We start from the raw sequence: 19,452 nt of genomic DNA, 5'->3' as shown, positions 1-19,452 counted from the left end.
GATTTGGTGACTGGGCTAGTGATTTGCTATGAGGAAAACAAAGCAACCTCATGCTTCACTTTTGCGTATTTATCTCTGGGTTATGCAGTCTTTTCCCACAAGTAATGCAGCAAATTTAGATGTCCTGTAAATGGCGCCAGAGATGATACTGAGATCTACAGGTAGTTAGGAAAATTTTCGTCAAGCCATTCACTGAAATTCATAAAAATCCAAACGCTTGCAAAAGTACATCAGTTCCGCTGGCATTTTGTTGTAAAGAAAAAAATGAAAACCCTGGTTTTAACGCTTTTTTTTTTTTTTTTAATAAGGATCAGTTTTCAAAGTTTCACAGCTTTAGAGAAATTGTGGGAGCGGGAAGAATCAGTCTTGATAGGGCAGAATCACCTTAAGCCAGTATCTCAACTCAACACTTTGTATCGTGAAACCAGGGCCTGAAACTGCTGCCTGTCATATCAGATAATATTGTCATTGATTTATTATGTTACTTCATCCTATGCGTGGTTCGTAACCTTTTGGCAGGGATTGTGTTTATTTTCTTCTCTGGTTTGGGGTTTTGGGGGGGGTGGGGGGGTGGTTTGGTTTGTTGAGGCTTTTTTTAAGCAGCACCTAATGTGAGAGAGCCCTGATCCATGACTTGGCTTCCAGGTACTAGGACGGTACAAGTAGTAATCATGCCTGCTGCTAAAAATTTTCTACCTTATTTCCATTTGCATTTGTTTGCCTTCAGCTTCCAGTCATTGATCCTTGTTATGCCTTTCTCTGATGGATTAAAGAGCTCTTTAGTACTTACTATTTTCTCCCCAGGAAGGTGCTTTTACCCTGTAATCAAGTTACTTCTCAATCTTGTTGTGGCTTTTTTTTTTTTTTTTTAAAAAGCTAAACAGATTGAGCTTTTTATGGTTCTCATTATTTTTTCACATTCTCGGATGATTTTTGTGGCTCCTTTCTATCCCTTCTCTAATTTTTCTGTTAAAAAAGAGACATAAACCTGTATTTTACTAGTCACATACACAGAAGTAAAATTGCTTCACTAGTTACTCCTGTGTTAGTATGGTCAGAAATTGATGTTTTTGCAAGGTCAGATAAAATAAACAACTATTTAATATGACTTCAACACATCTGAGTATGTAATTATTAGAGGACAGAAAAGGATGGATCATTTTTAAAACATTTAAATGCTTCATAAACTTCAAAAGGGCTATCAAATCAGCAAGAGTGGGTGTGCAGGAGGGGTTGCAAAAGTATTTGTGTTGAGGTTTTTAAGGAGATAGACGTGAAATAAAAATAATCTTAATTGTAAAGCAACAATAATACAACAAAACCTTAAGTGCTATGGATAATGCTGTAATAAGTACTTGCCAAAATTTTGTAGGATTGAATGCAAAACCTTTGTCGGTTACAGACTATGCGGGCCACTGGAAATAGAGACTGTGAATGGACATCAGTATATGCATCCCTTATATCCGTTTAATCCCATAAGCAGCCACTTGCCAATATTTGGAAACCCTAGAACAGTTATGTGATCTGTTAGGCTGTAATAGAAGAAATAACACAGTATCAAGAATTTCTTTTGTTACAAAAGCTGTCACCATTAAGTCGTATAAGAGTTCAAACAATCAAAATCCACAGCTTCAAAGGGGCTCTTGAGCAGTGAAGAGGCTTCAGTATTTCTTGCCAAAGGAGTGGCTATTCATTTTGATCTTTATCAGTACTTTAGGACAAGGTTGAGTTAAACTTACCCTGAGGAGACTAATCAGATGCCTGCCTGGTCAAAGCATCTTGGCATACCCAATGACTTTTATGCATATCATGCATATCAGCATCTGAATTGAATCCGCACTCCCAGATCCACACTTATCCCTCATGGAAACCATCAGATTTTCATTATATTGAACTACAGACTGTTTAAACACTCAGTGCTGTAGATCAGTGTAATGCAAGTTTGTCTAACGTTGTGTCTTACACAAATTTGAGGTCACCACATTGACTTTCTGTCCAACCTGTCTTGCTTTTTTACTTTGAAAAGAGTACTCCTTTCCGTTGTAGCAGCATTCCTTCAGTGAAACTTGGGGCATATTCAATAAGGGACTTAATTTGTTTCAGCAGAAGTAAGGTTCATGGAAACATGGTAAATGAGGAAAAAAGGAGAATTAAAGTGATGTAAAAGACTTAAAATCCTCTAAAACTCCTGAAAAAGGTGTAAGGGTGAATAAGGACAGAATAGAAAGCCAAATGGCCTCTAGTTAAGACAGTACTAATCTAAATAGATTTAGACTACAAGTGTGTGTTAATGAGAAAGTTAATAGTAATATTTTGGTAGCACTGGGTGACTTGGTGTAGAAGTTGTCCCCCTGCGATGATGAGCTCACAGAGCCCTTTTCAAAACAACTATTTGTTGTCGGATAGAGATGAGAGAAGTGGGCATTCCCTTGAATGCCTTTTGGTATTACAGGCTTAGCCGATATAAAGTATGTCATTTCTTACATCCTAGGTTGCCTCAGTTCCTTCGCCTGAGTCTCCCAAGTCCTGGAATAGAACCCTTAAATAAAGGGAGGTGATGGCACCGGGAAAGAAGATGGTAGAAGAAACAGGATGATTATGATAGAAGCTGGAGACAGTCTCCGTAAGAATACTACCATGACTTTATTTCTCTGAACGGCCATTTAAGAGGTGATCCTCCTTCCTGAACCAGTAATAAATTGGGCTGGCTGCATATAATGGTAGGTGTTTGACCAATGCAGCGCCCGCTGGAGTATAACATATACTGGATAACCAGCCTGGGGTGGGGGGAGAGGGGTGGTGGCTAGAAAATTACTTTCCCGTTAAATAATGCTACTGATGAGTATTTGGTGAGCAGGTGCAGCTGTCACAGTGCATTTTCCAGCTTATCTTTGCACGGGAGTATGGGGAAAAGAAGAGGAGAGAAAAGGGACAGGAAGGAGAGAAATGGAGAAAGGATAACAGTTTTCTGAGGTTTCTTCTGCTCTTCCAGGCTATGTTCTTTGCCCTCCTTAAGTGATTCACTCTGATAACTTGTAGTACTTGTAATCTTCCTTGAGCACCGTATCTCATTGGGAAGTTAGCAAGTTAATGAAGTTGTTGAATATGTGGACAATTCCCCAGATGAATGAGAAACACTCCGTTTTCTACCATTGCATTGTCAGGGATGAGATGGACACTACTCAGTGACAACCATACACACTTGGCTGTATTCAGCAAAAGGGCAAGACCGCCCTGTCAAACTACGCGAGTTCCTTTTTGAAGCTGTAAGCTAATGGTTATTTCCTACAGCAGTTCCTGTAACTGCTCGTATGCAATGTGGACATCATGGTAGATCCTGTGTAGTTACCAGATAGAGTGATGTGTGCTGCATCCCCTATTTCTTCAGATACCAGCATCCCCTAAATTCACATTATTTTCCTGTTTTGTGGAGATAATACTGTACTAAGATTTCCAATATCAGGGACTGTGTTGGTGTTAAGGTGTCTTCTACATACTCAGAAGCAGATGGTTTACCCTGTGTTGCAGGTACGGGTAGAGTCCTGTATAAAGGATCAGAGTACAGGTCAGAGTGATGTCTGTATATTGTGTACTTTCAGAAAACATATAGATAAGGGAATAAGTAGCTCTGTCCCAGCACTATAACTAGCTCAAGGAGTCTTTCCAATTTAACTTGTAGCATTGAGGGCTATCTAAAGGACTCCTGGATGTGAGGGAGTATATCTTGTTGAATCTTCTGGGCTGCATAAAATAGGAAGGGAATCTCGGATATTTCTCATCACCTTAGGCCTGATTGGATTCTGCCTGTTCAGGTGTAGAAGTCTAATAGTGGTGTCAGCATCAGAAGCTTACCTGCCTCTAGACTGGAGTGAGGGTGGCTGAGTACTAATGCCTTTAGAGGAGAGTGTGTAGGTGGACAGCAGCATTTGGGGTTTATTAGAAGCAGCCGATAAGAGTTATCTTGGTGGTGGACTTGAGTGTACGATCACATAAATGGTCTGGAGATTTTGGAGAGGGATTGAATATTTGGTGCAATGTTTCCAGAAAGTTGAAGAGAGGAGTGGATGTTGCACTGCATGTTGTGCGCTCAGCAAAGCAAACATCTCAACAGGTCAGTGATTTCAGAAATTGTGCAGTTTGGGAAGAACGCTTCTTGAACTCCTTTTTGCTGTTGAAGCTGAGCACCATTCCCATCTGTCTGAAACTCTGCATTGAGAGCTTCACGGAGGCACTCAAAGAAGTTCTGCGCTTATACATAAGGAATAAGATGCTAAAGGAATCACTTGTCACAATAGTAAATATTTTCCATGACCATTACCATAAAATGGTTACTTTCTATACACATTTTCACTGTAAAAAGATGTTCATAGCATACTGATCGTCAGAAGTCCATACTGATGTATCTTCATCAGTTTTGCCCGCTTTGTGAGCTGAACAGTGTGGGTATACACTTTTGCTATGGAAACATGTTTTCTTGGATACTTTACTGTATATCTGTTAATTCCTCAAAAAGTGTACAAATTTTAATGTTATCCGTTCTATGGATAAAAGCACTGTGTAAGTACTGACCCTGGTTTAAGAACGTATCAGCTCTAGAAACGATGGAATTGTCTGCAGGGCTCACATGTCAACAAAAATCAGCTGGTTCGCACATGAAGCCTGGTGAGGAAATCAGTGCAGCAGCACCGTTGCCATCCCTGCTCCCTGCCTGCCTCTCCCAGACCACTTCTTTTAGTCAGCCAAGGTTACCTTGTCTGGCCGCTTCTTCTCCAGAGTTACCACTTGCTCGCACATCTAGACTAGCCAGCCACTCATCCACGCTGAAAGGACAAACGGCCTTCTGAAACCCTGTTCTCTAGATAATGCTCTCTAATAGAAGACAGCCAGCAATATATGCAGATTACTTGACGCAATCTGAGCAAATCCAGCTGGAAAGGTAAAGCAAAGCACATTCCATGCATTGTTACTATTTGCAGACATGCTAAGTCTCATTTCTTTGAATGGAGTCTTTCTCTTCCAGAAATTATTTTAAGGAAATATTTGAAATATCTCCTGAAGATTTCAAATAAGACACAGAAAAAATTGGTTATAAGTCTGCATCTAATAAGCAACCGAGAATTGTGTTCATCTGGGCTGCATACAGGTGGGCACTGCAGCCTCAGGAAAAGGGCAAATACGGCCAGTGCTTTTTCCAAGTGTGCTGTGAATAACCTACCCGCTGTATAGCTGGAAATGTTCGAAAGCAACCGTGGCAATCTAAATCACAAGCAGCCCCGTCATAAGTACATGTGCCCAGATGCCCTGTCGCTGCACATGTTTCGCTCTTGTTTTGAGCTCAAAATGTAACATTTTTACTGAGAAAAGCTTTCAGATCTCATTAAAAATAGCCTAACAGTAGCTTTGATTTGACTGACAAGCTAGTTTTTGTGGTGCCTGTTTCACTGTAATATTCTCTTAATTCTGACCCGAAGAAACAATGACCTCATTCCTTGGGAGGGAGGACAGAGTGACAAAATCCGGAGGTCCAGTGACGACACTGAATCTCCTCATTGTCAAAGCGAGCTATGAAATCACCTGCCTTCCAGCCAAAACCACTGGGGAGTAAGCAGTGTCTTTCACAGAAAGCAAAATTTGCAAGAGAAGGTGGTGGCATGGAGCAGCAACCTTCTTGCCCCAGGAGAGCTGTGCTGCCCTGAATCCTGTGTCTCCTGAATCTCATGGAATTGGTGCAAGTTCCTTTTCTCACCTCTGTCAGCAACCACCGCACTCGAGTGGGCACAGACTTGCTAAGGCCTGGCTCTTTATATACTGTGACTTCCTTGAAAATTCTGCTGAGGAGTCTCACCAAGGTGTTTCACAAAGTTATTTTGGGAGCTGGGGAGAATGAGATCCCCGCTCTGCATCTCTCTCTTGATAAGGCTTCACTGCCAACCAAGTGGTCTGTACTCCTTGGGATTCTCGGTCCTTGTTTGTCTTTGCTAGAAGTCTTCAGCTGTGAGCTACACGGGGGATGATCCGAAGTGAGAGGATAATTTTAAATAAATAAAATAAAACACTGTTTTCATCATTCAGTTGGAGCTTTGCTGTTCCTGCTCAGCAATACATTGTTTAGAAGAACAGTTCTGTCTTTGGAGAGGCCTGCCTTTCTTATCTCTGCAGAAAATGGAAAACAAAAGGATGCTTTAAAAAAAGGTTGAGAATACATAGCTGATGTTTCCATCCAAGTTCAGCCTGCCTTGCATGGAAAAGAAGTTGAACAAAAAGGCTCCTTACAAACATTTCTACTAGGTTTCAAGTAAGTAGCTACAAAGCATATCGTAAAAATTGGAAGTATTTGAAAACACATATCTAATAGAAATCATAGTCTTACTGTTGCTTTGCAATATGACATCCAATCCATGTGACTTTTCCCAAAGTATACTCTAGTTTGCAAAACACCAAAATTACTAAATAGGGGTTTTGAAACTTCCTGTGCAGCTACATATTTTTTTTCCTGGAGCAGTCGTGTTGGGCTGTTATGACCTGAATATTCTGTGGGCAAAGCCTCTGTGCGTGAAGCCAAAGGTGGCTCATGTTAGCCAGGTGATCTCAGTGACTGCACCTGTCATGCGGAGTCTAATTTAAAACAGATTTGGACTTCAATAAGGTTTGAAGAAGAAGGCATGTTTGTAAAGTATCAGAAGGGATGTGGCACAGCATGAACAAGAGGAGAAACATGCACTGCTTCCGTAAAAAATGCTACCGTCTGCAACTGATGAGTAAATTCTTTTTATTTCTATCGTCAAGGGCCGCAGAAGAAACCCACTGGAATATGAAAACCTGTACAGGCCGTAGCATATAACTAGCAGAGATGAAGGAAAACCTTTACAGGAATACGTCCTGTAATCAGAACCTCCTCATCGCTCACCTTTTGCTAAATTCTTGGCTCTAGGCAACAGCTGGGAATAAATGCCTGCCTTTTCCTTCTTTTCAGGTCTGGTTTTCACGGAAGAAACTGTAAAGAAGTTCAGTGTGTGCAGAGCTATCAGCTCCTGCACGCTAGGCCACATAAACGCTTGTGCTTTTTACAGTTTTCCCCTGCTCCATATTCTATGTCAAGGTTTAAACTCTAAGACACAAAGCAGCCAAAAAAAAAGACTTCCCTTGAGACAGAACCAGTAGTGTTCCTTACTGTTTATGTATTTTCACATTAATTCAGATAGCAGAACCGCTGTCTTCACGTGTCCATCAGCACTTCACAAATGAGGCAGTTTTACAATTAGGGTCATTACTTAGAAGGATCTCTGACTTCCATAAAGCACCTTGCCTTGCCAAATGACTGATAATTGTGATAGAAGATTTGGAATTTGTTTGCCTTCTCAGTGGCAATAACTTGAAAGAAGCACCAGCTCGAGGAAGAGAAATGTTAGGAGGCAACAATCATAACCAAGCAGCAGGAATTGGCTGGGGCATTGGGTCCAGAACAGAAAATACTGGACTCCAGATTAACTAAGGGGATCAGATGAATACTAGTACAAATACTCTGTCAGCAGATGTGTAAAAATGTGTGTGATTTGTGGGGCCTGTTCCTCAGCCGTGAGGGGGCCCAGTTAACTTAGGAAGACTTTGAGGAGAGATCGGTGTTTTCTTTGATGGGAGAATCGCCGGAGGACAAGGGTAGAAAGTGTGAACGACACTCAGAAGCAGCCCTGGTATAAATTTCTTGAATGATAAAGTTGCCCTGCTGCATATTCAGATGCTTATTGGGAGGTGGTTTACATCTTGTGAGGCTGAACAGCTCTCAGCTTAACGTACCTTAACATGTGCTGCCAGCTTCCTAAACAGGAACCTATTTTATCCTGTATAGAACCCATATATTACTTTCATGGGACTTAATAGTACTGTGCGCAAAAGCGTATTGAAAGAAGTAAGCCAGTGAGGGGAAAAAAAAAAAAAAAAAGGCAATTTTTGTTTCACATCGTCCAATATGACACAAATGTCGACGTGACACTGAGACCAGTCACCGATGTGTGGCACTCCGGCCCGAGACTTGGTGCGAAGAGTGCCGCTGCACTCCGTTCACTATCGTAACTCCATCCAGCAGATCAGCACCTATGGCCTCTGCTGGGGGATCTGCTCATTTGAGACTTACTTTGGTTGTAACAGTGTCTCATAAACACTTCAGAAATACCACCCCACTTAAAGAAGGAGGAACGAGCACAAAGATTTGCCTGAGGATCATCAGACAGTAAGTCTGTGGCAAAGCCAGTCTCTTGCAGGCTCGTCTGTGGCTTAATTCCTAGAGACGAGCCATGCAAAGTGACCGCTTGGGTGCATCTTCACAGGGTTTTATCACGGCTCTTCTACTGATAGAAGTAAAATGACTCAGTCCACCTAACACGGATGCAAGCAAGTAGAGAACTGAGCCATCCCAGCATAAAAGTGTCCGCAGTGAGGTAGTACTAGTATAATTATGTTAGTTTCTTTTTAATCACATTCATAGCTAAAGAAAGAGGAAGCTAGTTTATTGAACTTGGGCCTCGCTGCACTGGAAATTGGTACAATTATGACTTTAAGATGTGGGTTTGGGGCTTTTTTTTTAATTCTCGGTATTTGTACAGCTTTCCATTTGCACAGGCCTAAAGTTGATAGACTAGTATTCTCTAAGTTTCTCTCTTACTAAGAACCAAGCAAGCAGTGTTGGGCTAAATGAAAAGGTACATGGTGGTGTCGTTCTTGGATTTAGAGGCTGGTTTTGCTTGGGACCTGAAGCACAACTTCCTAGGATTTGCTTTTCATTGTAGTTAATTCCTGCTACTGAATGCTATTAGCCATGGTCCCACCAAAGACAAGGTAGAGATTTTATCAATTATTTTATTTTGTCAGGTATAATACTTTAAATTTTGTTATCGGTCACACATGCTCACGTGTAAAGAGTTGGTTTTGACTGTCTACTTAATTATCACGTTCCCTTAAAATCTTCTCCTTTCCATGAAGTTTCGGAAGGGTTTGTGGTCTGGCACGCGAGGATTTGTCCTATTTTCACGTTTAGCTGGCCTACAAAACTTTTAAGGATGGTACAGGCTGTCTCTTAATGTTACCTGCCACTCACGCTGCCAGCGTAACGACAGTTACAAGGTAAGAACGGTTTTTAATATGTACACCCGTGTATAGTTCCGTTCGTTCAAGTTTCTGTTACTTCAGTAAGCGTGCTGATAATGCCTTTCAGGGAAGGTCGGTGGGTTTGGATTTATCACAGCGGTGCTCCTCCTGGCGTTGTTTGCACCAGTAAAGCAGATACAAACGGCAAAGCGGACGTAAAGGGGCATTCCTTCTGTCCGATCGGTCCTCTATAGCCGATTCGTACGGTGCAAGCGACCATAAAAAAGCAGGGAGAGGAGCGGCAACGAAGGGCAGGTGAGACGCGGCCCAGGTTGCCAACTTTCTGCTCTGGGGCATCGTTCCAGAAGCGCCGAGAACTGGGGGGGGGGGGGGGGGGGGGGGGCGGCTGCCTGGCCACCCCGGGCTGCTCCTCGTCACCCAGGGGTTATGAAGAGAGCCAAGACCTTCCGATTCTTGTTCTTACAGACGATTTACCCGTTTCTGGGGAAAAAAAAAAAGAACCGACGCCCCAAGCTAGCTGCGCCCCGAGCCCCCGCGCCTCAGTTTCCGCGTCTGTGAAATGGGGCGGCGCGGCCCTGCCCTGCCGGGGAGGGGCCGGGGGGCGGCGGCGGCGCTGCCGGAGCGGCGCGGGAGCTGCGGCTCCCTGCTCCCCTTCCCCGTGGGGCGGCGGTGGAAGCCGGGCGCGGAGGAGGGGGGCTCCCCCCCCGGGGCAGGGGCGGCAGCGGCCCCGCCGGTGCTCGCAGAGCGGCGAAGCGCGGCGCCGAGCCGGAGCCGCCGCCGGCTCGGAACTCTGCATCCCGCCGCCGACCCGGCTCCCTCCGCTCACTTTTATATTTGCGCGCCCTTTCAATCCTCAGTGACGTGTCCCGCGTTACGCCCAATCGGCGGAGCTCTCTGGTCAGGACAATGGAAGGGCCTCGGCCAATCGGCGCGGCGGCTGCCTTGGCGGCAGCCAATGGGGACGGGGCTGTGTTCAGAGTAATGTTACCAGCGCTGAGAGTGTGAGGAGGCTGCGTATCGATCCCGCTCTCACAGCCATTGCGGTGCACCGGGCTACACAGGGACCCAGGCAGCGCTGGGGCCGGGCGGGCGGCCGGGGTAGCGTCTCTGGGGCTCGGCGACGAGCGAGGGCTGCGTGCCGGACTCTGACACGGGTGAGTACGCGCTCGGGGGCCGCCGGGCCGGCCGGGCGCGCTCGTTCGCTCGCCCGCCCGCCCGCTCGCTCGCTCGCAGCCGGGCGGCGAGCCGGCGCTACCCGCCGTACCGCCGCTGCCTGGCCGCGGAGCGCGGGGCAGCGCCGGCTCGGGCGCCGGCAACACAAAGGCGAGACGGGCTGCGCCCGGGAGACCCTTCCCGGGCGGCGACCCCCCCCCCCCCCCCCACCCCGAAACCCCCGCCCGCCCTTCTTTGGCCGGGGCGGGGCGGGGGCGCCGGGGGCGCGGGCGGCGGGCGACTTCGGGAGCGGGGCGAGGGGAAGGAGGGAGGGAGGGAAGGACGGGGCGAAGGAAGCCGCCCGGGTGGAGGTGGGGAGGGAGGCGAGCGAACGGCCCGGGGGTTGTTGGGGGGGGACACGGGGGGAGGTCGCCCCGCCGCGGGGGGCGCGGGCCGCGCCGTGCCCCGCCGTAAGCCGCTTACGGTGGCCTCGCCGTAGCCATCGCTGCGGCGGGGCAGCCGGCGGGCAGAGAGGCTCGGCGTAGGGCGGCCGGGGAGCGGAGGGGGGGGGGGGGGGCTTCGGGCGGGCAGCGGCGGGCTGCCGGTCGCCGCCGGGGCGGCGAGGAGCGCGGGGGCAGCGGGGCGCGGGCCGGGGAGCCGCTGGCCCCGCGGCCGCCCGGCTGTAACATGGCTGACGGCAGCCGCGAGCGAGAAAACAAGGCGAGCGGCGGCGGAGCAGAGAGGCGCTCGGGCGGGCGGGGGCGCAGTTCGGGGGGAACTTTTTTTTTTTTTTTTTTTTTTTTTTGCCTTGCAGCCGCCGCCGTTGCTCGCCCCGCCGCGGGGGCCGTACAACTCGTCGGGGCGCGGGAGCGAGCTCGGGGGGGGGGGAGGGGGGGTCGTCCCCGCCGGGGCTCTGCCCGCCGCTCTCACCGGGGCCCGGGCAAGCGCTGGAAGCGCGCCGGCCCCCCCACTCCCCCCCCCCCCCCCGCACCCACCCGCCTCCCTCCCGCCCGCCCGCCCTCCCCCGGCTGCAATGGCTGAGCGTGTGCGCCAGGGTAGCGGGCGCGCTCACACAAAGGGAAGGGAAGGGGAGGAAGGAGCCATGTTCTCTGCGCGCCGGCGGCGGGCGCGGGCGACGCCAGCAGCGGCCATTCCGCGCCGCCGCTGCCGCCGTCTTTCCCCCCCCCCCCCCCCCCCCACAACCTCCCCGCCGGGGGTCGCCGCCCGGCCTCGGCGGGGGTCCCGGCGGCCTGGTCTCCCCTCTCCGCCCGCTGGGCCGCGGGGGGGGGGTGTGGTGTGGTGTGGTGGCGGAGGAGGTGTGGGGGGGGGGCGAGTCGCTCTCCTCAGTGCACAAAATGGAAGGAGGCTCGGCGGCGGGTGACCTCCTCCGCCAGGAGCCTGCGCCATGGCGGCCGCTCCCGCCGCCACTGCCGCCGCTGCGGCGGCGCAGGCCCGCGCCTCGCCTCGCTTCGCCGGCCAGGCCTCATGGCGGCGGGGAGCGGGGGAGGCCCGGGGACGGCCCGGCCCGGCCCGGCCCGCCCCGCCGCGGGGGGACGGGGAGGGCGCTTTGTCCCGGGGCTGCGAGCGGCGGCCGGGACCGGGGGTCGCCGCCTGCGGGGAGCCGCAGCCCCGCTGGCCGGCCCTCGGGCATGTGCTTGCCGCCCGTGAACACAAAACAAAACTTCCACACCTTTTCCTTGATAACGGGACTATTTTTTTTTTCCCTTTTTTTTTTTTTTTTTTTTTTTATTTTCTTCTCACCCGCCCCCCAGCAGGTCTCTTAGAGGACTTGTGAAGTTTTCCTCTCCCCCCCCCCCTCGGCAGGGGAAGCGTCCAAAATGGCGGGAAGGAGGCTTTTAAACGCCAGCTTGGGTCGCCGTGCCTAATCCTTCCCACAGTCGCTCCACGCCTCTGAACCACCCCTGCCCCGTCCCCCCCGGGCCTCGCCGCCTTCCCCCCACCGCCCGCGGGAAGTGCCCCGGCCGCTAGCCGAGCCCCGGGTGCCGGCTGGCTCTGGAAACGTCTCCATGGCAGGCAGGAGCGGCTCCTGGTTCTTCAGCCCTCTTGTTTACTCGATAGAAACTTCAAACCGGACGTGTTTAGTCACAGAGCAGAAATCTGTTTCTGTCTATCCGCCAAACCGATAGGAAATACTGCTTCTGTGGCAGTACGGGCAGGCGGTGCATGCACTTTATTTTCTTTTTTACGTTTTGGTTTGTTTTTTTATTTTTTTAATTCCTGCTGAAGAGCAAAGTTTGTCAGGGTGCAAGTGACTTTTTTCCAGGGAGGCATGAAGAAATACTCTGAATGTCTGACTTGGGTGTGAAAGTTCCAGGAAGGTATTTTTTCATTCCCTCTCCGTCCCTGAAAGAGTCAGATAGTCCTCGCGCTGAGCACAGCTTTGCTAGTCATATGTAAATGTCATACTTTTAGCGTCCCTGGCTTGGTTCTAACATGTTTGACCGAGTGCGGTGTTTCATTCCTGTATTTCTAGGTACACGTACGAAGAGAGAGTAGGTTTTTGCAGTACACGTAAAGGAGGGTGATAATATATGGCATACGAAGACAATAACAATAAAAAACAGATATCTTTTGCAAGTGAGCACCCAAGGGCTACAGGGGAGGGGGATAGAAATACAGGCTTTAGGAAGAAAAAAAATCAGTGACCCATAAAGCCAGCTGAGACAGGATACTCGGGTACTTTTTTTGCTCCTTCTTTCAGTATGTTTTATTCCTTCCAAGCATGGGACTGATACACTAGCAGTAATCAAGGAGTGTAGTCTCCACTGCACTGATGCTAGTACTTGCTCTCGGATTGCTTGGAAGGGACATTTTTGTTCGCAGGAGACCGGAACTGCACATTTTGAAGGCCCTTTGAGATTTCATGTTGCTTGCGTCCAGGTCACCTCAAACAGTGATGGCACAAACCTTCAGTAAATTTTCCAGAAGCGAAACCTCTTCCTGTTGTGTGATTTCGGAATACTGCTCCAATGGGTCTTATTTGGCATGATTCTTGGTCGTGGCTTTACTTCCCGCATTGGTTTGTAAAAAGTAAAACTTGTAAGGGTGTCTTTTTTGCTTTGTCACAGAAAATCATCAAAAATGGGCAAAGGCGATCCTAAGAAGCCGAGAGGTAAAATGTCTTCGTACGCCTTCTTTGTGCAAACCTGCCGGGAGGAGCACAAGAAGAAACATCCAGATGCTTCAGTGAACTTTTCAGAGTTCTCAAAAAAATGCTCAGAACGATGGAAGGTAGGAATAACTGCTAAAAAAACCCCACAGAACCTTAAATGATTGCTTTGTGTGAAATACTGTTCGAGACTGCAAATTATTTCTTCAAAAGTTCAGGGTTTAAATAAGTAAGAAGTGCAGTTGTAAGGTCAGTGGTAACTATCTGTTGGTCTAGCCTTACCTTAGTTCCCCCGACTGAAACTTTGGAATGGACTTGGATATGCTTTTAAATCTTAAAATACCATTTTGATCCTTGTGAGTCCCTTCCAACTTGAGATACTCTGTGATTCTAATTGCCTTCCAGACTATGTCTTCTAAGGAGAAAGGGAAGTTTGAAGATATGGCAAAGGCTGACAAGCTTCGTTACGAAAAAGAAATGAAAAACTATGTACCACCTAAGGGGGAAACAAAAAAGAAGTTCAAGGATCCAAATGCACCTAAGAGGCCTCCGTAAGTAGATTTCTTGTTCGGGACCATCACACTGGAGCGTATCTATAAAATGATGGTTTTATGCAGGTCTAGGACCTTCAGAAATACAAGACTACATGATTTTTCTGACCAGCGGCGTAAAGATAGGTTGAAATTTTAGTTACAAATTACAGGTTGGCGGTTTCAGGTTGGCCCTCTTCATCGAAGCTGGAATAACGTCAGCCTTTAAAAGTGGATGCAAAAATCGGTGACGTGCAGTTCTGACTCATGTTTCCAATTTCTGTTGAGAGGGTAATTCTCGTGTAAAATGGCAGTAAAATATTTCAGGCCCTGCTCTCCCCACCTGTTGGCTTGAGCAGAATTTTTGATTGGCAGTCCATTTAAAATAAAGAGGCTTTTGCACAGAACAAGTTAGAAGGATGATCTTGTACAAAAAACAGCTTAGAGAATTAAAACTTCAGCCACTACATGAAGACTGCTGACTTCAGGTTCACCTGGTACTAGGCACTAGTACTTTGTAGCAAAACGTTTTTGCGTGTGTTTTAAATGGAGCTAATGCTGAAAGGAACAGGGAAGTTCCTGCACCAGTGAATGTTCGTATTTGGGCTGATGCTGTCATCTGGAAATCCTAATTTTCATAACAAGTATTGCAGCTTCTGTGCCTTTAACAGTTCTGACATAACATTTGCTCCCCTGGTATCATCCACTCACTCTCCTTTTTTAAGATTTTCTCTGCGTATGGTACATAAAATTTGCCCCTCTGGGGGTCCTGCCAAAAATGGGGCTGGGTATGTGGCATTACTTAAGAGACAAGGGTGCGATAAGTTTTCAAAGTAGTTTATTCGGTTCTAATACCTTCCGTTGTAATTACTGTTTGTCTCGCGTTTCAGTGCTTTTCCAAAATGCTCTAAAGAAACGGTAGCAAAGGTCACAAAACATTAATTAAAATTAAAATAATCTTCTCCTTTTTTTTCCCCACCGTAGTTCGGCTTTTTTCTTGTTTTGCTCTGAGTTTCGTCCAAAAATCAAAGGAGAACATCCTGGTCTGTCCATTGGGGACGTCGCAAAGAAACTGGGTGAGATGTGGAACAACACCGCTGCAGATGATAAACAGCCTTATGAAAAAAAGGCTGCTAAACTGAAGGAGAAGTATGAAAAGGTAATGTCAACATTTATGGAGATGGTTTGGGGAGGTCAAGCCTCAATTTAGATGTTTTTTTTTCCTTCTCGTGTACTCTGATACCTGATGTTGCAAATTATAATACGCCGATGACAAATGTCATGATATTTGTTGGAAAATATCACGTAAGGGAGCATACGGTTTATTACTCTAACACTAAATTGCAGGCCTTTGTGTTGAACTATTTGCATTTGTCTGTAATGCAGGGCCATCAGTGATGGTTTAATAGATACCATGGTGTCTGTATTGTTATTAAAACAATAGGTCACAGCAGTATCTGAGTTAAGTTGGTAGTATTAAGTAATGCCAGTAAAGAATAAATTGGTTCTCCCTAATTTTGGAGGTATTGATGAGCATCCCTCAACATGAGGGTAATTGATATGCCTAGATGCTTTTTAAAAATTTATTCTTGGGATAATGTCAGAACACTAATGAGGTGCTAGTTTTAGACGCATGTTTTTCCTGTACCTATTTTGTGTCCATCTCCTTTCTAGTAATTAACATAGTTAATAATACATATGAAGCAGCATGTCATAAAGTTTCTTGAATTATTAAAGCTAAATCCCGTCGTCATAATTGGAGCTCTAGAAATGTGTTGCACGCACAGGGTAGTGCTACACGTGTTTTTGTTTCCAGAGGCAGATTCCCATCCCAATACGAGGAAAGTAAGGGAGGAGGGGGATGGATGCATGTTAGCCTCCCCTGATGATGCTTTACAATGGGTCAGCAACCACCTATAGCTAATGTATACCACGTGTATCCATTTGTGTGCTGTGACCTTCCTCTGGGTGTTTCTCCTGCTGGCAAACAAAACCACTTCAAAATTGTAGCATTGTAGTGAGCAAGGTGGCCCCTTTGAGTCCTAATTATGTGCTGGAGAGGAACTGCAGGTCTAGAAGCTTTCCCATATTGTCGTTCCTGTGCAACTTAAACTCTTGAGCATGGTAATTGTTTGTAAATACAGCCAAGGCAACTCATAAGAGACTTTTTAAATGGTAGAATTATTAATCTTTATTCCCAGATATTTTAATCTTCGCTAGTATTGTCTTCATTTCTTAGCTTACAAATGGGCTTTTAAGGTGCAGTAATCTCAGTATTTCACTGTTTAGCCTTCGACTCAGTGGATATCGTATCTTCTGAAAATTTTGTGCTAAGCTTTAAGGGAGTCTGAGGGAACTGTAAGATTAGTGGTGTAATGTTTACTGGGTGGGGAATATTTGAAAACTTGGACCATCTGCGTAAAGGTGTTGACGTTGCTCTAGCTGGTATGATTAAATCCTGTAGATCAATTCTGTTACGTAATTGTTTTTATTATTTTGGCACAAAGTCAGGGAGTCTAACCGTTTTTCTGGCTTGGTCTTCCAGGTACAGTTTTGACTTCCCTATAACAGGAACTGAATTTTGTGTGTTATAAACCACTAGAATAAATTTATTGCATGCAGAAGGTGGCACTGTCTACCCTTTAATCAAGTTCTTATACCTTTTATTTTGTAAACTTCAGTTAGGCAGAATTCTGTATAATTGCTCTTCGCTGAGGTGTAACATTGCAAATATTAGGCCATGTCATTCTAATGTGTTTTGGATGGCTAATTACAGTTTTGTGCCTCGAACAAGGATTTTCCTGTGCGTTTCTTTAGGCATCGTAGAAGGTAGGGCTGGAAAGGGACCTTAAGAGGTCTCCCTACTTCATTTCCTTATGGGATAGTGGGCTCAGCTGTGCCTTTACCATCCGAGGCAGCAGCTTTTCCGACCCGTTCCCAGAAGCCTAACAGCGGAGATGCCTCAACAGCCGTAAGCAGCGTGTTCCAGTGCACCAGTATCGTTTCTGTGTTAGAGGGTTCCCCTTTCTTTGGCATTGGGCCTCAGTTCACCTGGTAATGGAAGCTACAGCTCCCGGGTCCTACCCCAGTGGATGTGGAGAAGGGGCAGATAACCTGGGTGGCTCTGGTTTCACAAGTACCGTTTGGGAGTTGCTCAGAGCTCTTGGCTGGGTTATATCTTTGAGAGATTCTTCCTGCTTTTCTCCTCCAAGGATATTGCTGCGTACCGGGCCAAAGGGAAGGTTGATGCAGGCAAAAAAGTAGTTGCCAAGGCTGAGAAGAGCAAGAAGAAGAAGGAGGAGGAGGAAGATGAGGATGAAGATGAAGAGGATGAAGATGATGAAGAGGAAGAAGAGGAGGAGGATGAAGATGATGATGATGATGAATAAGTCTCTTTTAGAGCAATTTCTTTCTTGTCTATAAAGCATTTAACCCCCCTGTACACAACTCACTCCTTTTAAAGAAAAAAAAAAAAATTGAAATGTAAGGCTGTGTAAGATTTGTTTTTAAACTGTACAGTGTCTCTTTTTTTGTATAGTTAACACACTACCGAATGTGTCTTTAGATAGCCCTGTCCTTAGTGGTATTTCAATGGCCACTAACCTTGCCTGGTACAGTGTGGGGGTTGTAAATTGGCATGGGAGTTTTAAAGCAGGTTCTTGTTGGTGCACAGCACAAATTAGTTATATATGGGGATGTAGTTCGTTTTTCATCTTCAGTTGTCTCGGATGCATCATAAAAATAATTGTTGTTCTGTTAACTGAATACCACTCTGTAATTGCAAAAAGGAGAAAAAAAAAAGTTGCAGCTGTTTTGTTGACATTCTGAATGCTTCTAAGTAAATACAATTTTTTTTTATTAGTATTGTTGTCCTTTTAATAGGTGCCCTTGAAAAATCATACTTTTTCTTTTCTCTCTCTCTCTCTTTTTTTTTTTTTTTTTTTTTTTTTTTGAGGGGAACTCATCTTTTGCTTTATTGAATGCCCGTATGGGATCACGGGAATATTACAGTTTTCATCTTTCATATAACCAGCTGATAAACAAAGCTTTGATCTGCATACCCTGCATAATCATGATAGGGTAAGAAAAGAAATATATAGGCATATGATGAAAGAATATTCTTCCGTAACTGGAAACAAAACAAAAAATTCAATCTCAACAAACTGATACTTGTTCGGATTTTTGTGAAATGTAATATTCTTTTGAGTTGCATGAGTTTACCAGTCTTGGAGAGTTGAGAAGTATAGAGTTCAATTTTACAGAAATTAAATACTTTGGGCGGGGCGGGGAGGGAGGGAATGTTAAATTTTGTCCTAGAAGGACCCATAGGAAGAGTGTATGTCCATCCAGTGTAGAGAAATTTACATGTGTGACTCCGTTACCATGTAATGGAAGTTGTATTTGTAAATCTCTGAACACTTCCGAGCGATGAGCATACCTAAAATGTGTAAAGTTAAAAGCATGAAATTACCATATTATTTTTTAGTGACAGGTCTGGTGATGGCCACGGGCTTTATACCATGAAACTCTCCTGGTAGCAAATGGCCCACGAGAAATGATTTTTCTTTCTAAGATTTCTATAAATGGTACCATTATTATTTGTTAAATCTATGTAAATTCATATTTGTATTCTTGAAATTCTAGTTTTAGCCCTTTAAACAAAGTTGTATATTGTCTCAAATTGAAAATGAGATAAGATGTATTTTTCCTGTTAGGTTTTATACCGCACTCTTGATGTTTGCCCATTTTTAAGTTAAATATAGCTGTATGGAAAAGTACATTTTATTAAATTTTGCATTAAAAAGTGAAATGTTTATGGTATACCAACAATGTCTAATTTGGTCAAATACAGTTCTCTTCCAAAACCAAAGCTAAGGGTTTTTTTGCATATTTAGTAAAACTTCAAGTGCTGGCAACTGTAACTATTTTCACATATACCTGCTTACCAGTTTGGGGGACAATTTGGCAATTTTGTGGTTACAAAATTATGGTTCTCTTAAGTGCCAGTGTTTAAAAAAAAAAAAAAAAGCATTCTTGTAATTTTACACGCTTTTGTGATGGAGTATTGTTTTGTTATACAATTTTGACTTTCAGATTCTTATTTCAATTTGCATTTATGTATAACTTCAGGAGAAATATTGAACATCTGAATCCTGGATGATACTAATAAACTAATAATTGCAGAGGTTTTAAATACTTAGTTAAATGGCTCACTTAATATCCTAAGGGGTTGGGCGTTTTTTTGGTGTGTTGGTGTTTTCAGATATATACATCCCTGCTTTCTGTTTCAAACAGAATAATGATGCTGTTCACAAGGTCTTGATATAGAAAGCTTAGGACAGATAGATTTTATTTTTTTTTTTTAAACTTCTTAAACTGGGTATTATCCGTTCAAATGCTCGTAACTGATTACAAATAAATTTTCTGTGCTGAAGGGTTTTTTTGTTTCCCCAGGTCATCAGAGGAAAGTAGACACATTTCTTGTTCTTGGAACAAACATACTTAATGAGATCCCTATAATCTTGTGCCTTTGTTCTC

The 19,452-nt window shown here is 45.4% G+C and overlaps 1 protein-coding gene across 1 annotated transcript; it reads left to right on the top strand.

Annotated features, from left to right (window-relative positions):
* The first annotated feature begins 10,043 nt into the window (after positions 1 to 10,043).
* On the top strand, positions 10,044 to 19,108 carry HMGB1 (high mobility group box 1). The gene is made up of 5 exons (XM_052812615.1): positions 10,044 to 10,256; positions 13,344 to 13,506; positions 13,790 to 13,935; positions 14,899 to 15,073; positions 17,127 to 19,108. The coding sequence occupies exons 2-5, from the start codon at positions 13,357 to 13,359 to the stop codon at positions 17,301 to 17,303; spliced, it is 648 nt and encodes a 215-aa protein (XP_052668575.1). The 5' UTR covers positions 10,044 to 10,256; positions 13,344 to 13,356; the 3' UTR covers positions 17,304 to 19,108.
* The last annotated feature ends 344 nt before the right edge of the window (positions 19,109 to 19,452 follow it).

This window comes from Harpia harpyja, chromosome 17, assembly GCF_026419915.1.
Source record: "Harpia harpyja isolate bHarHar1 chromosome 17, bHarHar1 primary haplotype, whole genome shotgun sequence".
Classification (NCBI taxonomy): Eukaryota; Metazoa; Chordata; class Aves; order Accipitriformes; family Accipitridae; genus Harpia; species Harpia harpyja.
Note: the sequence above shows the minus strand (reverse complement) of the source record. Positions and strands in the feature narration are given on the sequence as shown.

Coding starts and splice junctions, on each gene's coding strand:
- HMGB1 (XM_052812615.1), top strand. CDS start 13,357: ATGGGCAAAGGCGATCCTAAGAAGCCGAGAGGTAAAATGTCTTCGTAC. Junction 13,507..13,789: donor AATGCTCAGAACGATGGAAG/GTAGGAATAACT, acceptor ATTGCCTTCCAG/ACTATGTCTTCTAAGGAGAA. Junction 13,936..14,898: donor AATGCACCTAAGAGGCCTCC/GTAAGTAGATTT, acceptor TCCCCACCGTAG/TTCGGCTTTTTTCTTGTTTT.